This window comes from Manis javanica, chromosome 7 (genome assembly GCF_040802235.1).
Source record: "Manis javanica isolate MJ-LG chromosome 7, MJ_LKY, whole genome shotgun sequence".
NCBI lineage: Eukaryota > Metazoa > Chordata > Mammalia > Pholidota > Manidae > Manis > Manis javanica.
The window spans coordinates 13560452-13580846 of record NC_133162.1 but is presented as its reverse complement, the minus strand read 5'-3'; the positions used below and the strand labels follow the sequence as shown (position 1 = coordinate 13580846).

Below are 20395 nucleotides of genomic sequence, written 5' to 3'. Positions count from 1 at the left end.
GGGTTTTTTTTTAGTTGCAATTCAAGTCATTCTCCATTCTTAAAATAACTTAATTATATCCTGCCCCAAGAGAAGAGCTCCTTTCTGGGTGGTGCCTGGAGTCACCACCTGACCATGACAAACACTGAGTCAGCATAGACGGAAGAAACAGTCACACTGCGGGATGGTTTAAGCATTACAGCACCAGCATTACTGTGATGGAGGAAGCCAAACTGGTCATTTCTGTTGGTTTTCTCAGAAGAAGAGCTTACTCCAATATCTAATGAGTGATCCTAAAATTCAAAGCTTAGAATGTTTTAGAACCAGAAAGGACAAAGCTCAACTTCCACATTGGATAAACAAGGGAGTTAAACTCAGAAAGAGTGTGTTGTCTTAAGTCATAACTAGACCAAGATCCTTTATTTCTATTTATTTCTCTGTGCCCAGACAGCTTTCTCCTACAACTCAGAGGGGAAAGAGACTTAAGAGTATGAAGCAGTTAGAGTCAAAATGCTTTAGTGAGTCAAAATTTTCATAAGACCTCTTCCAGGGCCTTGAAAGTCCCTGTAGTGGTGAGGAGCCTCGAGACTCATGGTAAATTCTTTTATGGATGAGTGTTTGAGTTGTTTCAAAACCTATGTTTACACTGATCGACTTCTGCTCTGGTTTTGCTGGGGGTGGGTGGAAGTGTCTCACAGAACTATTTGGCAAAGGTTAAGAATGCTGTTGGTCATGAAACAAGAACCTAAATTTAATCCACACTGAGACAAATCACCAGCCTCCTCCCTCTGCTCTCTTACCTGCAGGTCGCCTTCAAGTGCCTGTCCTTGGGCCTACTTGTGACTGAAATCCCCACCCAGCAATCGTCCGGACGTTTCCCCACCGACATCTGAGTACTCACATTGCTTCCTAAAGAGCCTGTTTTCTATGACTCTCTCTCCTTATGATTCATTCAGGACCCACAATTCCTTCATGATGACACAAGCTGTTCACATTCAGACTTCCCTATTGTTATTTCTCTCCCAAGGACGGTTTACCCACTGATGACCCTCCCTGACAGTCCTGCCTTTTCCTCTGGGCTTGTTTGGAAAAGTTACCCAGTCTCTTCCAGTGATACTCATTGAGTACCACTCCACTTATAACAGGATAGTTGAGCCTAATAAAGTAATAAATATTCGTATAGCTCCCATTTATTGTACACTGTGTGCTTCATGCTGGGCAAAGAGCATGATCTCATTTTGCCTTCACAGGAATACTCTGCAGTGCATAATCCTGATACCACTTGATTGTGGTAATCATTTCACAGTGTAAATGTATATCAGATCATCACATTGTACACTTTAAATATATAGTTTTACTTGTCAGTTACACCTCAATAAAGCTGGAGGAAAGAAGGAAAGAAATCAATAGCTGGATAAAGGAGAAAAGGGCAAACTAATATTCAAAATAAAATCTGTGCAGGCAAGATAATGAGACATTACCTAATCAGTGGGCAGAGGGAATCCGGGGCTCAGGGAAGTTAAATAAGCTGCCAAAGATCATACAGCTAAAGAGGTCCTGCCTGGCTGTGCATTCAGACCCAATTCTGAAGTCCAGGCTTCAAATCATCATGCTATATTCCTTCTCTGAGAGCCAGTTTCTAGAATTTAGGCCTTTCCAAACTGTACTGAAATCCCATACGTAATTTGCCAATTTTAGACATAGGTATAAATCCTCTCAAACTCTCCTTTCCTTGCAATTGCCTTTTTGATGGTGATATTTTTCTATATTATATTATTCCAATTTCTTTGCTGAATGTGGAAGAATTTAAATTTTTCAAGGTATAATTTTAACAAACCACATCCTAATGTAGTAAATTACTATTATGGAAAGTGTGCTACTTGAAAACTTCAAGTAGCTTTCCAGAATAACTTGTAGTTATAATGAATTGTGTTGATACTATTTGCATTTTTATTGTGTATAATTTAACAAGCATGTGATGACTTATCTAATTATAGTATATAGTTCACAAAGCAATAGTTTTACAACAATATTTCCTTGGTAGAGGTTATAGTTCCACATGAGATGTTACTTTATGTCTGCACAGAGTGGTGTATTACTATAAAATGTGCATGCACATAAAGCCTTACTAAAAAGACAGACTTTAGAAGCATAATCTGTTTTAGACACACATTTCCAAAAATTTGCAGAAAAAAATTACTTTTCTTAAACCAATCAAGCTAAACAAATTCATAAAATATTTTTGTCCTGTCAAACATCATAAGAATTATTCTGATAATGCTCATGAGAGAAAAATCCACTTATTCACAAATAAATAGGGGAGAAAAAGTAAGTACATTTTTTTACCTCTGCAAGGTGAGGACTTTCCTATATTATTGCATCCTTCAAGCTTGAGGTTGAGAATAATAACAAAGGAATCCTGCTGGCTCTTCCTTCAAACTATATCCTGAGTCCATCCACTTCTCATCACCTCCGCTGCTATCCCTTTGGTCCAAACCACTTGGATTACAAAGACAGCCTCCTACCTGGTCTTCCTGCCTCCACCCTTGCTCCACTTCTCTTGGCAGCAGAACAGCCAGAATGATCCTGTTACAACTAAAGTCAGACCAGGTGTCCTCTCTGCTCAGAGCCCCCCAGTGGGCCTCTTTTTTCTGATAGGAAAAGCTGAAGTTTTCACAACGAACAAAAGGCCTTAGCCACTCTGACCCCCAAGTGCCTCTGTGACCTCATCCGCTTTTCTTACTCATCTGCTTCCACCACTCTGGCCTTTTTGTTTTTCCTCAAGACAGGAGGCATACTCCTGTCTCAGGGCCTGCAACCAGCTGCTCCTCTGCCTGGAGAGTTACCTAGTTACCTCTATCACCTCCTTTGAATCTTTGCTCAAACTTCACCTCCTTAGTGAGGCCTCCCTGGACCACCCAAATTAATAGCAAACTTCTGATCCAGTCAAATCCCAAATCCCCCAATCTCCTTTACTTTTAATATTTTTTTCCATAACCCTTAAACTACCTGTTCACAGACTCTGTAATTTACTTGTTTACTGTGTTTATTAGATGCCTCCCCCTGTAATATCCAGGAGGGCAGGGTTTTTATTGTCTTATTTGTTCACTGATGTATCACTAGAAACTAGAATAGTTCCTGGCACGTAGTATCCACTCCAGTATTGGGTGAATGAATGAGTGAGTGCTAGGATTAGTCAGGCAATTGTCTTCATATTTCACTCTTTCTTTGCTTGTCAAAATGGTCATGACGCCAGCCTCCTTGAAACCTTGGATAATTTAAACTGCTTTGCCTTAAGAAATAGCCTAAAAAGTGATTTTAAAAAACTCAGCCATATTCTTCAGGGTTCTGATGTTAACATTAAATCATGACATCTTGAACGGGTCTCTGCCTTATTAAATCCTCAAAATAATTGACCATGTCAGGGACAAGATTAATTGAATTACTGTCTACTCTTGAATCAAGAATCAGCTGATTTGCTGTTTTCCCTCATTTTGGTGTGCTGTCATTTATAAGCATAGCTTTGATTTTGTGATGACTTTTAAAAGCTATAGCTAACTCCTCTGTGTGACATTTTCCAGGCAGAACTGCTATGATTTCAGCATCATCTATGGATTCTACAGTCTCTGTTGTTGTTAAATATAATTATTAAAGTATAATGAGTCTTCAACTCTCAGAATTATAACCTCTTAGAGTAAGAATTTCCTTGAATGGTAGGAGAGCAATGAAATCTAATGTAATTTTTTTCTTTCAACAAATATTGACCATGCACCTGCTATAATAGACCTATCGCTAGATGCTGAGTACCCAGAGATAAACAAAAACCAGTCCCTGTCCCAGAATGACTCAGTCTAAGAGAGAAAACGGATAGGTAAATATCTAACAGTTCTACAATATGCTAAGTGCTGTAGCAGATCGTTGAACAGTGCTGTGAAAATATGGAAAAGAAAGTGACTTTAGAAAAATTCCTCTGTTATCCTTCTAGATCTCTGTATTTTTTCCGTTTAAAATTCCTCTATTATCCTTCTAGATCTCTGTATTTTTTCAGTTTAAAACGTTGGTTAAGTACCTACTAAGTCCCATGCATCATGCAGACTGAATTAAGTTGCCGTTTTCTGAGAGGTACTGCTCATGATTATATTATTCATGCTGCTCCTACATGTAAGACTAAAAACCTTGCTGCTTGCAAAAAAATGGCCAGCTGTAACTGAGAAAGCTTTTAGAGCATGCTTTTTCTATGACATACTTACTTGATGCTCAATGTACCAGACACAGAGCTTAGGGCTGCTCAATAGTCTATTCTCTCATTACCGCATGCTTGCATACCAGCATGGACTGGCTGCTACGAGTTCCAGGAAATATTTCGACCAAATAAAGTACCCAAGACGTGTAACTACTCTTGTTTATAATCTTTTCTTTGTCTGATTCTTGCATAATGTAACAAGGTTTGTGGGAAAGCGCCAAATGCTTCATAAATACTTAAAATTTTAATGCTACTTGATGGGAGAAAAAATATTAAGAAAAACCAGGACATATTTTCAGCGATCTTCTATGAACATTTAAAAATTGGGAAACTGACTAAGGATGTCTGTGATTGAATTGCTTATCACTCTGAGTCAATGTAGTAACCAAAAAAGGCAAGTTTGCAATATATTAAAGTGTATTATGAAGCTTATGTACAATGATGTAAGGGTATATTTAGCTATATGTGAAAATAAACTTGCTCTTATAACCATAAACATAGCTGAAAAATGACAGAAATAACATTAAGACTTAGTATAGTCCTTAACTATATACTAGGTGCTGTTTATGTCATAAGTAATTCAATCACCCTATGAGGTAGGAATAATGATTATCCCCATTTTATAGGTGAGGAAAGACACAGTGAGACTTAGTAGCCCAAGGTCACTGTTAATAGGTGGCAGAGACAGCATCTGGACCTAAGTAATGGGTCTCTAGAGTAGGTGACAGCAACTGCTATGTTATAGTATAACATATACACAGGTAAGATGGGCACATTAACTATGTTCATTATTTAACTCATGTTTTAGCAGGGTCTGTTCAACTATGTGGATGTTTGCACTCAGAAATGTGTTAGGAAAGAAATACTTAAAGTGTCTAATCCTGGTTTGGAAAAATGTAACCTTTTAAATGTTTGTTATCTAACATCCCAAAGCCTTAAAATAACTTTCAGGAATGACTAAGTTTGTGCTTAACCAAAATATTACTAATGATGAAACAGTAAAACCTCAGAAGTTTTGATTACCAATCACATAATACAAGGCACACCCTGCTAATTATATCCCTAACGTGAAGCTAGGAGCCCAGGCAACAGCACATTCACGTTGCAGGGCACAGGAATCAAAGGTGGTATGAACTCCGTGCTCTTCTGGAGCTGGAATTGAAATACAGAGCATTGTCATTTGAAGAAAACCTGCTTAATATTTGATAAAGAGGTACTTTTATAAATCAACTGGGATTTTAAAAATCATCTTAGATGTTTAGAATTTGGATTGCTGTACTCCTTGTCTTTGGCACATCAACAGGTAAGATTCATAATTTATAAGTTCCTTAAAAATAATGAGTATATTCACATCCAAAAGGTAATCAATATGGAGTTTGAAAATTGATTCTGTTCATGTTTCAATTTATTTGCCATAAAATTGTCTAAGGAAACTGCATCAGTTTCATAATACTGAATGAATCTAATGAGCATATGAAAAGCATCTATTTCCAATAATACAGAAGCTGTGGACAGTCTTGTACTGTGCTTCCAGCTCTGGCACTTACCAGCCTTCTGTCCTTGGTCAAGAATCTGATTCATTAAAGTTTCAATTTCTTCACTTCTAAGTTGGGTATGTAGCAGTAAATGAGAAAATGCATACATAGTTCTGATTTCAGTACTTAACTCACAGATGCTCTGTAGATGTTTGAATGAATAAATGAATGATTAATGCTGATTGGCTTTTTTCCACTTGGGTCATGATTTTGCGAAGGGACATTGGTCTGTCGACATTTCTTATGCATTAACTCAGTATTGATTGACTTGTGCTCTTTATACTGGGGACTCCTTATGCTTGTAGTATGTGCACAGTTAGTTACTGTTTTGTCTGATCTTAGCAGCTTGGTCAGTATTGTACCTCTAAGCACAATAAAAGTTAGTTGATATGTTTTAATCAAAATAGAATAGAAAAATTGCAGTGGTTTTAACTTGCAGCCCTCCAGCTCTCCTCTATAGCGTAAAGAATGAAGGGGATGGAGCTATCATTAGATTTAGCATATGCCAGGAACTATGCTCTATTTTCCATGATTTTCATGCCCAGGACAGTCCTGACTGAATGCTGAAGGCAAAGAGATGGATGAGTTCTAGAACAGAAGTTGAGAAATGAGTGAAGTCTGCCCTGGTCCATTTTCTCTTACTGTCACTTTCCCTGCTCAGGTGGTGTCTCCTCCTCCCAGAGTTCAAAGGGCCCTCTTTGCTCTCTACTCACAGCCCACCACTTAAAATCTCTGAACAATGGTGCTAGTACATTTTTTAACCAACAAAAACAATCACGTACTATGTGCCAGGTACTGTGTTAAGTTCTGGAGACACAGTTATGATTAATAAAGCTTCCCTAGAGTCCATCAGAAATATTTGCTTTTCATTAGGGATTGATTTCTGTTTGAAAGCTCATTGAATTAACCAAAATTGTAAACTGGTGGGTACCAGAGGACTAAATACAAATGGACTCTGTTACAAATTTAATAGATACAACATAAGTAATGCACACACATACACACACACATACACACACACACACACACTTTTTCTGTGTATATACATATATATATAATTTTAATTTCAGATAATTTACATTTAAAAAAAAAATCATATTATGTAGCAGCTAACTCTCTCCTCAAACCCTTCTTACCCAGTTTAAATCTCATGGTCAGTCATGACACTTCATAGTGTGCACATTAGCCTTCTCTGCTACACTTGCATCATTTGGCTTAACCACAGCCCTGATTAGATTCCAACACTTCACCCACTTTGCACCTGCACCTGTAGGCACACATACACAGAGAAACACATGCCGTGCTGATTGTCTCACTGTGAATTCACCGTCATTATCTAAAGTAGACCCTGAAGCTGCCAAGCCTTTGGCGTTAGGATTCCCTAATCCATTCATTCTCCTACACTCCTGGGCTATTTCATTCTTTTTTTCTCTACTCAAATCTCCAACGCCTCTCTGCCAGCCAACACTCTTGGCTTCTGGCCTTGTTTCCTCCTTCAATAAGAAAATAGCAACAAAGAGAAGAGACCGTCCACACGCTCCCAGCACCACACCTATCCAGCTACCTGTGTATACATGCCCCTCTGCCTCCTCTCTTTCACACGATACGAGCTGTTCTTGCTCCCTGCAAAGGCCAGGCCTTCCTCCTATGCAGCAGACTCCATCTCTTCCCACTATCTCAAGGATAACACTCAGTAATAGTCCCTTCTGTTTCTGCCACTTCACTATTTCTCCTCCTCTCTGCTGGATTGTTCCCAGCAGCAGACAATCGTATGTTATTGCTCCCATCCTAAGAACTCCATTTCTCCCCTTCTTTCTGGAACACACTGCAATCAAGCTTTCACCTCCGAAACTGCACTTGTCCTGGTCACTCCCATGTTGATAAGCCAGTGCAGTTTCCCATCTTCACCTCACTGGACTCAGCAGTATTCGGTACTTACTCTTGATTGCTTCCTCCCTGGCAGAATGTTTTTAAGTTGGTTTCCAGGATGCCACACTCTCCTGAACTTTCTCCTAGTTCTCTGACCACTTCTTGGCAGTTTTCTTCTAGTTGCCCCTCCTCTTCCCGATGACTTAATGACGGCGTGCCCTAGGACACAGTCCTTGGACTGACCCTCTTCTTTGCCTGCAGTCCCTCCCCCGGTGACCTTATCCATACTCACAGCGTTAAACACCGTCTTTACGCTAACAACCTCCAAATTTATTTCTCCAGCTGAACTTCTCCTTGGGATTCCAGTCTCATATGTCCCAGGGCTTCTGTGACATCTCATTTAGGTACCTAATTCATATACAATGTGTATACCCAAAACTGACTTCTTGATCTCTACCCCCAAATTGGTTTTGAGTACTGTAGTTCTTTCTAGATTTTTCCCCATTCCAACAAATGGCAACTCCAGTCTTTCAGGAGCTGCAGCAAAAAAACCTTCACATTAACCCCGACTTTTCTATCACATAATTCACTGTCAATTTATCAGCAGTAAATCTCCTTCCAAGTGTATCTGGAACGTGCCCACTTCTCCCCATCTCACCTGCTGCCACTCTGACTTTAGGCACCATTTTTGCTTGTCTAGTTTACTACAAATAGCCTCCCAGCCGGTCTCTCTGCCTGTACTCGCTGGCCTGCTTCAGTCCCTTCTCAATGCAGAAGCCAGCCTGCATCAGTCTGTGTCACTTGTCTGCTCAGAGTGCTCCAGGGGCTCTCCATCCCACTCAGCAGAATCAGAGACCACCCAACAATCTGCCTGGTGCTGCGTGCTTTAGCCCTGTTACCTCTCCAACAGCATCCCCTGCAGCTTGTCCACCACCCCTTATCCAAATCCCTGGGGGCCACATGTGCTCCAGAATACAGATGTTCCTGGGATTTTAAAAAGAGACTATGGTGAGCAAACTATAAAATAAAATAAAAAAAACAGAGAAATCCAGGGCAGCACCCCGTAGGAACCACACATATATTTCTGTAGTGAAATCTATGGTATTCACATTGAGATAGAATGTGTGTGTGTGTGTGTGTGTATATATATATATATATATATATATATATATATTAGCCTTAGGTCAGTTTTTGCTGCCAAATGAGTTTCTTGCAAACTGGAAAACAAAAACACCAAAAACCCACTTTTTTCCCCAGAGGTTTTTAGATTTTGGAATTGCAGGGTGAGGTGTGGCCCCATCTCCCCCTCCCCGGGTTCTTCAGCTCCAGGCAGCACAGCCTCCTCCCAATTCTGTGGCCGCACTGGGCATGCTCCTTCCTGCTGAGTCTTGTATTTTCTCTTCCCTCTGCCTGAAATGCTGCCCCAACCCCAGCCCTGAAATCCTCAAGGCCTGCTCCTCACTCCTGTCAAGTCTGGATTCCAAATGCCTTCTTTCGTGGCGAGGTCTTTCCTGACAGCAGCCGCCTCCTCACCTATAAAACCCCACACCAGCACTCCTGCCGTAATCTGTGTTCCTCCCAGTGCCAGCCACTATCTAACAGAAACCATGTTGTATTCACTTATTCTAGCTCATTGTCTGCCCCCCCAAGTCCCACTAATTCTCCATGAAGGCTTGGCCTGTGTTTTCCACTGCTGAACCCCCAGTGCAGAGAGCAACATCGGCACCCAATAGGCACTCAAATAAATATTTCTCTAATATATTAATGACTCTACTTTCCAGTTCTTCTACATCATTGGAAAAGGCTGCTTATAGTGAGATAGAGACATGACTCACTTAGAAAGTGGAAATTAGGAAAATATGAATAGGCCAATTTATATGATTTCTTAACCAATTTGAACTAGCTTCATGTAATGTGCTGTATGTCAAATGCTCCTTTAAAAGACCTTTTAGGTCAAAAAGGAAATAAAGTATCTTAGTTACAGAGTATATCAAAATATAATGACTAATAATTAAAGAAACTATAAAGAGAACAAGTTACACTGAAGAAAGAATTTAATTAATAAAAATAGAGGTTAATGCAGTAGAGAAAGAGAAAAAAATATAATTGATAAATCTATGTGGTGGTTGCTTAACAACACTAAAAAAATAGAAAACTGTTGGCACATTTAAATAAACAAAAGGAAATAACGACAGGTGCAAAATACATTAAAATAATTATACTTTGTATGAATTCATGCTAAAAGAATTTAAATAACAGATGAAAATCTTACTCTTTACACCAAAATATATCTCAGATAGATGAACACTTAAAAGTAAAAGAATGAAATAAATGTAAAAAAAGTGAAATTGTTAATAATCTTGGAGTGAGGGAGGTTTTTCTAAATATGACAAAAACCACAAAGCCATAAATGAAAAAAATGGATTATTTTGTTGAATAAAATGGGAAATTCTATACAACAGAAAATAAAATATATAAAAAATATATAAAACGAAAATACAAACAACAAAGTAAAATGGCTTTTCTAAATATCTGACTGAAAAAGGGAAAATCTCATTAAGAAAAAAAGCAGACTTTAGAAAAATGTGATAGGACATGAAAATCTCATCCACAGAAGATGTCCAAATGTCCAGAAATGCACAAAAAGATGTTCAAGTGTTTAGGTAATTAAAGAAATTCAAATGAAAATGACAGAAGGTTTTCATTCCAGCGGTACATATAAGAATTTAAGTCTGCATACCTTCCGCAGTAGTTTATATTATTGTTTCCATTATTTACTCTCCTTCCCTGGAAGAGGATTCTAAAGCCCCACCTTTGGCCACATGACATGGCAGAGAGCAGTGCCAAGTCTCTAAAGGCCTGCTTGAGGAACCTTTGCATGATTCACCCGTCACCTGCTTTTCCTCTGCCCCAAGAGCACCATGTTCTGTACAGGGGCTTTAACTTCAATCCTGGAATGAAGAAGAATAGTAAATCAGAGCTACGTTCAACCTAAAACAAAATACAACATGAACAAAAAACAAAAAAGCCTTAATTTCTGCAGACCAGTGGGATTTAGAGGCTGTTTGTTACCACAGCACAACCTACCAAAAGCTAATGAATATACCTCCCAATCCTCCTTAACATTATGGTTCGTTTGTTTCCTACCACTTAATAGCAAGGAAACATCGTGCAAGATGCTCACTTTTTCTTAGTCTTCATTTGTCCATAGATAAGACACAGAGGGCTCAGTCTGGTTTTGCTGTTTTAATTACTATTAATAAGACAAAGAAGCCAGACTGGATATAATTTAGTAAAGAAGTACTCCTTTTTTTTAACTTTTGTAACTTTTTAAAATTATGAAAGTAATTTTTATTCACTACTGAAAATTTGAAACCATAGGTAAGTGTAAAGAAAAAAATAAAGACCATGTGACTTGACCATTGTTAAGATGTTATAATACTTCCTTTGAATTTTATTTCTTCCCACACATTTGAAATGAAGGTATACTCCATATAGTTCTATAACCTGCCTTTTTCACTATGATTATATCATTTTCACTCTCATTACAAGTTTCTTTATGAATTGTCTATAAACATTTTAGATGGCTTCATAATACCCTTAATTCTATAATTTTAAAACTGCATCTTTGGTTGTATTGGCCCAATTTCAATTTACTAATTTACAGCAAACATGTTATTTTTAGAGAACTATTAATCTTTTAATTTTTTCCTAAGTGGTAGTAAGTCTCCTCCATCACATCTTCTAACTTTATGCCCTTTCTACAAGTATTTCCAATAACCCTGGTAAACTACAAACAGAGAAAATACTTACAACAGTCTTCATTTCAAAATCCAAACTCTCCTCCGTAGACTGGATAATGGAGATGAACACTTAGGGAGGAGGGAGCCGTGGGATTCAAAATTTAAAGGCAAATGGACATTCTAGGAGAAACAGAAAGTTGTGTTAGAAAGGCATAATCCAAATGTGCAATCAAATTAGAATTGGATGTATGTGTGCTTCAAGAGAAAAAAACGGAGTGGGTTCCAAGCAGAAGAAATATTGCTTGAGAAACCCCACTGAACTAAGGATATACTGAAGAAGGCACTTGTTTAAACTTTGAACAAGAGAAATCAAAGGCAACCAGAGAATCCAGGAAACAAGAAAGGCATGATCCAAATATGGCGCACGCTAAGACAACACTAATCTCTAGCAATTCGCGTATAAGAAAAGAATTCATTTAAAGTTTCTCCTTTGAAACTACAATGGAATGGAATGAAATCTGTACAAAGAAGTGCAGAGGGCATGTAATTAGAGCACACTAGCTCTAATATAAATTCTGTTTATTGATTTTCAATTTTTTGGAGTCAGCATACAGGCAAAACATGGAAGAATTATGTTTATAGAACAAAGTCTGAATGTTATCAGTCTTGACAGGATGAAAGTGTAGCTGGTAGACCATAGAAAATGGAAAGGTGTAGGAAAGGAGAGGCAGTATTGCCTCAAACTTCATCTTGCAAAGGTAGGAGTCAGGGTTTAGGGAGTATGAGGTATAGGTCAAGAAATAGAAGATCACTATTTCGGTTTACAGTGGAAGCCAATAAATGGGCCGAAAACAGTGTTACTGTGTAGGAGGAGTTGAGATGAGGTGGAGAGCAGGCCATGTCCCTCAGCCTCAAGAGGGCCCTCACTCTGCCAGCTCAGGGACACAACAAACACAGTTCCCCACTTGGCCACTCTCTGAGAGGTGCTGTTGGTAGGGACGTAAAAGGCACACTGAGGCTCTGGGAGGGAAAAGGGAGGTGTTTCTTCCTCTTTACCCCTGGTTCCGGTCTGCGCAGCTTTTCACCCCAGCATGAACAATCATCCAGTAGCAACAGCTGGTTTCAGTTGCAGTTTTTTTTAATAATCCCAGAAGCAGACAGCATGGTGCCCACTCAGAGATGCCAGCACTAGCCATCCAGGAGTCCTCCGCGGGGCCCAAACCCCAGCGCTGCTGTTCAGCACTCCCAGGTCTGGCAACCCTTCCTCCAAGTTTCTACTTTTGAATAACTCAGCCTGTTCATGTCCTTCTCTGCTGGGAGCTGCGCCCTGCAGTCACCACCGCTGAACTACTGCAGGGTCCCCTTCTGTCATCAGTTTTCCAACACCTGATTAATAACTCTTACGTGTTAAGCTCTCACAGTTAAACTAGGTAATGTGGTTTCTGTTTCTTGTCCTGATCCTAGCTGATCTGGGGAAGAGATAGGTTAAATCCTCATTTATTATTGCCACAAGTTAATAGATCATGTGTGATTAAAGTTGATAAATCAAAACTTGGTAGTGTATGCACATTGCATATATAGATACAAAAGTATCTAGAAGTACTGCACACATGTTTAAAGGTGGTCACCTCTCAGGGGAGTGATTAGGCTTGGGGTGGGTGGGCACGGTATATTAGCTATCTGCACAAATTTTTTTAAATGTGTAAACATTTCTTTGATTAAAAAAATTATTTTAATTCCCTGATCTTTCTTTTCATATTTATTGTGGGATCTCATTCCTTGGGGATGGAGAAAATGCAAAATCTCCTAAAATTTTGAAGCTTAAATCTAGTGGACTTGAGTCTCAAAGAATTACTAATTTTAGCAAATGATAAAATCTTCCAATTCAAGTCTTCAAACAGCTCTAACCTATACTAATGTATAATCATAAATTGAATAAATTATGATCAATATAATAAATAACAATTGAATAAACACTTCAATAATAAATTGAATAAATAAGTTTAAATTATAATAATTGAATAAATTAAACCATCACTCTATAAAACAGCATGAAGTTATTTGTTACTGACTTAAATGAAAATGAAGTCACAGTGAAAGAATAAATCAGAAAATGACAGAAAAGATTAAGACTCAGTTTCCCCAAAGCCTCTCATTTTACTGATGATTGAAGTGAGCTCTAGAAAGAAGAAACTTGGTTAAAACTAAATGAAATTTTGCTCTTACTTATACTCTCCCAACCATATATTGGACCCCAATTGTGCGCCCCCATGGTGCTAGGCTCTAGGCACTGAAAGATCCCTTGTATCAAGAGCTTTCAGTCTAATAAGAAAAACCAGAGCTCAGGGAAGACACAGTAGGGCATCTTACCTCTCAGGCCCATTAACAAGGGCTTTCCTGAGTAATGGTTCCTTTTGTCTTCATAATAAGACTGTAAGATAAGACGGCAAGATAAGATAAGGTGAGGTAAGACTGTAAGATAATGTATTATCTCCATTTTGCAGAGGAGGAAACTGAGACTCAAAAGAGGTGAAGTAACTGCCCAAAGCCAGAAATGTCTGATTCCAAAGCCCAACCCTCTCTTGGTCTCAGCGCTACAATCTACACAGTCATGGTCATACTACTGGGGGTGGGGACATTTGTTTAAGAGAATCTCCCTGAATCAACTTAATCTCCTAGAGTTAAAGACTAATTTCATAATCCTCGTAGTGGGAAACACAAATCGTCATCAGGCCTGGTTCCTACAATACTGACACTCCATCTTTCTACTGCAGGAAACGAAGTTTGCTATGAACGGGTGGGATGCTTCAGAGATGGTTCACCATGGACGGGGACTTTGTCAAGACAGTTCGCAGGTCTACCCTGGTCCCCGGAAGAGATAAACACTCGCTTTCTGCTCTACACTAGACGCAACCCCAAAGTCTATCAGGTAAGCTAACTTGCTGCCTTCACAAAGTGATTATTCTAGAATATAGATATAGCTATAGATTTAGAAGACATAGACGCAGTAGCCTATTCTAGAATAAACCATTTGTTTAAATGCCAATGTTTCTTTTTAGTATGGTCAGACAAATTTTTTTCTCATATTATTAGCCCTAGTACTTAAATATAAAAGTTGCTAGGATTATGCTGTTTCATATGAGGTATTGTTGATATTTTGTTCAGTTAATATGTTGATGGAGAACCTTCCACATTTAAGGTTGTGAATAAGCAGCAGTACCTATTATGTATTAAACTGAATAAATACAGTGCCTTAAATTTTTTAGAGGAAATGGGCTATGTAAACAAATACCTTTATTGCAGCATAAATTACAATCTGTTGTGTAAGAGACAAATAAAAGACTCTGGAAGCACAGTGATTAAGCGCTTACCTTCCCTTTGGGCGTAAGGGTGGGAACCAGGGAAGGCTTTGTATCTTCCAGAGAAGAACATGTACTTGAGGCATGTCCTCAGGATGGGCCACAGGCAGGGAAATGGCAAAGGAGGTGGCATGGACATAAAGGAACAAAACTGCAAAGCACGTCTCATGAATGACCTGTTCCGTTAGATGGGGACAGGCAGGAGGCCCTCACACGTGGAGTTACTCAAAAAAGTAGTTTGAGACAAATTGTATAACTCCTTTCTGCGGAGCTTGGAATTCATCCTGTGAGCCAGGAAAGTTTTGAAAGAGGCTTAGGATGCTTACTCTGGCTCCAGTGTACCTCCTTGCCTGGAGCTGGGAGAGCCTGGAGGTGACTGGGTGACCATTCAACACTGTGCTGTCCAACCCAGTAGCCACCAGCTGCCAGTGGCTGTTACAATTAAATACAATTAAATATTTAGTTCTTTGGGTGCACCAGCCACATTTCAAGTTCTCAACAGCCAGTGTGCCTAGTGGCTACCATGCCAGGCAGTGCAAATATAGGCTTTCTCATCCCAGCAAGTTGTGTTTGACAGTGATGAAGAGGAGCCTGTAGTTCAGTGTGGATCAGACATGAGGGACTAGTCTGAACCAGAGTAATGAGAGTGAGTATGATAGCAGAGAATTGACATGATAAACTCATAAACTGTCCTGAGATTTCACACATCAGTGATAGGAAGAATAATGACCCACTTATCAAGAAAAATTTGGGATTGAAGAGAATGAGTTAAATTTTGGACTGGTAAGGTTTGGGTAGGCTGTGGGAGGTTTTAGCTCGGTGCCCAGCTGGAAAAAAGAGATTCGGCCATCTTTACCCAGAGGTAAGAGTTGAAATCCAAAGAATGATGTGCTCTTGGGGCACAGAAAAAAACATGATACTAGACCAAGGGGGAGCATATAAATTCAGGGAGCAGGTGGGAAGGGAACCAGAGAAGGAGCAATCCCCTGTGCAAGATCATTTCTAGTCTTGACCTGCCATCTGTACATAACTTTGAGGTTTGCTTTTCATCACACCAGCCAAGACAGCCTTGTCTATGCCTTCACACCATACAAACATAATCTGATTTTAGCTGTCTACTTATCAGACACAAACATACATATGGACACACAACATGCTACTGATATATGCTTTTGCTCTGAAATGATGGCTTTATTTACAGCAAAGAAGAAAAGTCCTTATTTTGGGCATAGAGAAACCTATAAAGAAAGTGGCTGCAAAAGTTTGATTTTTACAATCATCAAAATGCAGAGAGAGGACTCTTTCTCAGCTTTAAAAAGAAATGAAATTGTGGTAAATGGTGCAACACGGATGAACCTTGAAAGCAATCCGTTAGGTTAAATAAGCCAGACACAAAAGGACACATGTTGTATGACTCCAGTTATACGAGGCACCTAGAATGTTCAAATTCATAGAGACAGAAAGTACAATAGTGGTTACTAGTGGCTCGGGAGATGGGGGAGAGTTACTGTTTAATTGGGTTGATTAAAAAGTTCTGGAGATGAATGGTGGTCTTGGTTGCACAATAATGTGGATGTACTTAATGCCACTGAATTGTATACTTGAAAATGGTTAAAATGGTAATTTTTATGTCATGTATATTTTACCGCAGTTTTTGAAAATTGTTATATTGTTGAATCTGTTCAATATAAAAGATTCAGGGCACCTTCATTGCCCATTTAGGACTTTCGGGGTCTTTGTGTGCATTCAGGACTAACTGTGTTCCCTGCTCTTGACCATCAGTCCCCAGTCCTCATGGACTCATTGGTCTTATCCTCCTGCACAGTATCCATGCACTTGAACCCTGTAGAGCACAGGCACTAAAACAAAAGGTGAGGAAGACCAGTCATTAGGCAAAGCCGGCCCAAAAGACAATGAAGAGAGCACTGGAGACCAAGTACTTCCCTAAAAAAGGGCTGTAAAGACGATCCTCCCCATGTCCTCCCCACTCCATTCTGTTTGGAAAGGACCATGTGTGACAAATCAGATCTTTACCTGAATTTTGCTATGGAAGGAACCTGAGGGTTTGCTGTTAAAGTTCTTTTTAACAACAGCAAGGATATAGGATAAGTCAAGTGCGATACTAAAAACAAGGATGGTCCCAGGCCTGACTGAGATGCTGTACTGAACATGACTTTGTTTATGAGAAAGAAGTAAGCTATGCGATGGTTTAGCACACTCTTCTCAGAGGGAGGAATCGTTGAGCTTAAACATGACGCAATAAATTTGGTCTTCTGAGAGTCATGGGTCTTCATGGCTTATTTCTACAAAAATAAAACCAACCCACTTCCCCTGCAGATCCACCACTCCATAACCTAGAGTGGTTCACACTGTTGCTACTGGGAAGGCCCATTTTGTGTAATTACAGTAGTTTCTGTGCGTGCAGCTTCTGTCGCACCTAAATGGTGGCCATTTTAACTTACTAGAAATGAAATCACCTGGCAAGCAGTCAGCAGTTGTAGAAAGGGGTAATCGCATACCAGTTAGACTCCATGGCTCCTCAAAAATAAGAATGTTAAAAGGCCAAGCACCCAGCTAACCACTGATACTTTAACCCTTTCTCTGGCTAGCCTGTTCTGTTCTGACACCCTTTTTAGTTTTATTCTTGTGGTAGCAGAATCCGAATTGTCTTCTTTTGATTCCATGATGTTGTTTGGAGTTTCCCATTTTCTAGGTCAGTATGCCATTTTGCAGGGGTGTGCCAGATTGAATATGAAGGGAACAAAAATGTTTTCTCTACCTTTTCTACTTAATTAAAACCCAGTGACTTTTGTGATGATGGGGTGTTGTCGCGACCCTTCAGGGACCGAAGCAACACGCCCAAGGTCTTGATTCTTCTCTAGGCTTTATTGTCTAATCTCTCGCGGCGGTTACAGCAGTTGTCGGGAAGCTCTTCTCCCTCCCGGCGGGCTCCCTTATATTCAGTCACCCAACCAATCCGGGACAGTATTATGCTTGACCTTTAAGCGGATAGGTGTCACGCACCACTCTAAGCGGGCAGCACGAGCTGTGCACGGGTACGAAAGTCTGCTGGGCCAATCCCCAACAGGGAAGAGGGGAAAGGGTGGTGAGCAGGAAGCAGGCGCCATCTTTAGGGCGTTGTCCAGCTAGAGTGGGGCTCAGCCTTGGCCGTAGGCCGGGCCCCCACATTTCCCCCTTTATTGTTTTATAACCAAAGGGCTGTCGGGATCATGCCTGTCTTAGGTCGTCCGGAGTCTGCGGCATTCTTACCCGTCCTCAGGCAACAGACAGCTTAGGTCTGCGCCCTGTCTTAGGTTGATATGCGCAGCTCCCGATCTTACCCGTCCTTGACTACTGATCCAGCATAAGCCATACTCTAGGGGAGATGCCTTCCTCTAGCGCTGCCATGGCCTGCAACAGGACCTTCCGTTCTCCCCGTTGCTGTTTTTGTATGGAACAGCAATATTCCTATGACACCTACACCTGACCAGGCTTTGGTGGCATTTAACATCTTGCCTAACTGTCTGGACAAGTTGGCAGCTTTAGAATAATTATGAAAAGGAATACCAGTAATACACCCCCGTATAAGAATGGACGCAGCCCACAGCCGTTGATGACGTTCTGCGTTGTCATTGCCGAGGCAGTGGCCTGGGACAGACCATTCAGCGTCTCTGCCGTAGGAATGGTGATAGTCAGCGCAGCGGTGGCTGCAGCTGCAGCTCGGCTCCGCCGTCGCCTGCTGTAGGATCCACAGCAGGAGCAGAAGCAGTGTGATCATCTTGTACCTCTGCTCCGGGGTTTTCCACTCTGCGTATCAGACGTTCAGGCACCCAAACGGGGTTCTGCTGGTCCTGTGGAAAAATACAAACCGAGCCTCGGGTCCAGATTATCACTGGGTCCGGGCCTTTCCATGTTCCTTCCAACACATCCTTCCACAAAACTTTAGGCATGTGTTTTGGATTGGATTGTTGGCCGTGCCACTCTGCTGCACTGCGGCCATTTTTGTCCAGTGTTAAAAAGTTTAAAATGAATAATATGATGTTTAATTTGTCTCTGGGGGATCTAAAGTCTTCTCCTATTCCCCCTTTTTGTTTATATAAGGCATTCTTGAGGGTGAGGTGGGTGCGTTCCACCATACCCTGATCCTGAGGGTTGTCTCTAGCTCCCTGCTGCTCTCATGACACAAAAGGATGTCATCCATATAATGATAGATGATTATCAGGAGAAACTGTTTCCTGAAAGTTTGTAAGGCCTTCTTTACATACACATGGTGGGGCTATTAGCCATGCCCTGTGGCAATAAACCTTTGACAGTCTCTGGGGTGAAGCGGGATGGAGAAGAAACAGTCTTTGATATCTATCACTATTGAATTCCATCCTCTGGGCAGGGCCACAGGGAGAGGAAGGCCTAATTGTACAGGTCCCATAAGCTCCATCTGTCTGTTCACTGCCCTGAGATTATGGAGTAATCTCCACTTGCCAGACTTTTTCCTAATTACAAAAATAGGTGTGTTCCATGGCGAGGTAGAGGGCTGGAGGTGGCCAGCTGCTATCTGTTCTTGTACTAAAGTGTGGGCTGCTTCCTGCTTTTCTTTGGTGAGGAGCCACTGAGGTACCCACACGGGCCTTTTTGACTGCCATGTTATTTCTATAGGCTGTTTTCCCTCAGTGGCCCCGAAGAAAAACCCAATCCTGGTCCTCCGGGCCCTTTGGGCAGTCTCCCTGCTAAAAGGATTGGTTGTCCTTTCCCTTGGAGATCCTTCCCTAGTCCTCTAGTGCCCGCGTACCCCTGTTTTTTCATTATGGCATTAGACTGCTCACTGTAAAGAGTCTCTGTGGTTAGTTTAACTCTGCTATTAAACCTGTTCTCTAGCTCGTCCCCCGAAAGTTCCCCGTCTTCATCCTCATCAGATGGCAGTCCCTGTTCAGATCCCCCTTCCGATGCCTTCGCAGAGCGCTCTTCTCGTACTTCCTCTAATATTTCCTCCCTGTCTTGGATGGCCTCTCGGCAGCTTGGCTTCTGTCCCTTCAGGCAATTTTTTACTCGACCCCAAGTAGGGATTGTCCCTGGTGGAAGGGGCTCCCTCTTGTCTGCCCGGCGTAGGTCATCCCCCAGCCTGTCCCATAAAGGGCTGGTGATCTTTCCTTCATCTAAGAACCATGGGGCATGATTCTGTATAGTGTTCAGGAATGCCCTGGCAGTCTTCATTTTCAAAGAGGTTCCATTAGCTCTAAGGAGCGCTTTCAGAGGTTCCTCGGCCTCCGTCCCCATCCTCTCTCTAAAGGGGCAAGTATCCTAGTTATGATTTAGATGGACTATGTCGCTAATTCCGCGAATCTTTTGATTTCGTCACCACTCTGCGAACCTTTTGATTTTGTCGCCGCTCTGCAAACCTTCACTGGCGCCTCCTCATTCCATATATTATAATAAACAATGTCACAAACACTAACAGGACACACACACTACACATAATATCACAAACACTAACAGGACACACACACTACACATAAACACCCACCGCAACTGTCTGCTGTCTGCCCTGCCACGTATACTTTCAGTTTGCTCGCCAATCCACTCACCCTCCTCGGTTCCCTCTCCCGGTCTGGCCAGCCGACCGAACAGTGTCCAGCAACGTTCCTGAAGAGTTACAAGCTCTACTTCATCGGC

At 40.9% G+C, this 20395-nt stretch overlaps 1 protein-coding gene and 1 long non-coding RNA gene across 5 annotated transcripts in view; one reads left to right on the top strand and one right to left on the bottom strand.

The window, feature by feature from the left end:
* The window catches only part of LOC118971061 (uncharacterized), a 36712-nt gene extending 28932 nt beyond the window's left edge, over positions 1-7780 (bottom strand). The window contains exon 1 of one of the 2 annotated variants that reach the window (XR_012132997.1): positions 7697-7780. This is a non-coding gene — a long non-coding RNA (uncharacterized lncRNA). Of the gene's footprint in view, positions 1-779; positions 880-7696 lie in introns of those variants that run through there. The other variant, XR_012132998.1, reaches the window with a different exon arrangement.
* The window catches only part of PNLIPRP3 (pancreatic lipase related protein 3), a 35328-nt gene continuing 20214 nt past the window's right edge, over positions 5282-20395 (top strand). For all 3 annotated transcript variants that reach the window (XM_037010954.2, XM_037010953.2, XM_017663254.3), the window contains exons 1-2: positions 5282-5525; positions 14144-14298. In XM_037010954.2, the coding sequence (XP_036866849.2) occupies positions 5477-5525; positions 14144-14298 (204 nt within the window). In that variant the 5' untranslated portion in view covers positions 5282-5476. The remainder of the gene's footprint in view (positions 5526-14143; positions 14299-20395) is intronic.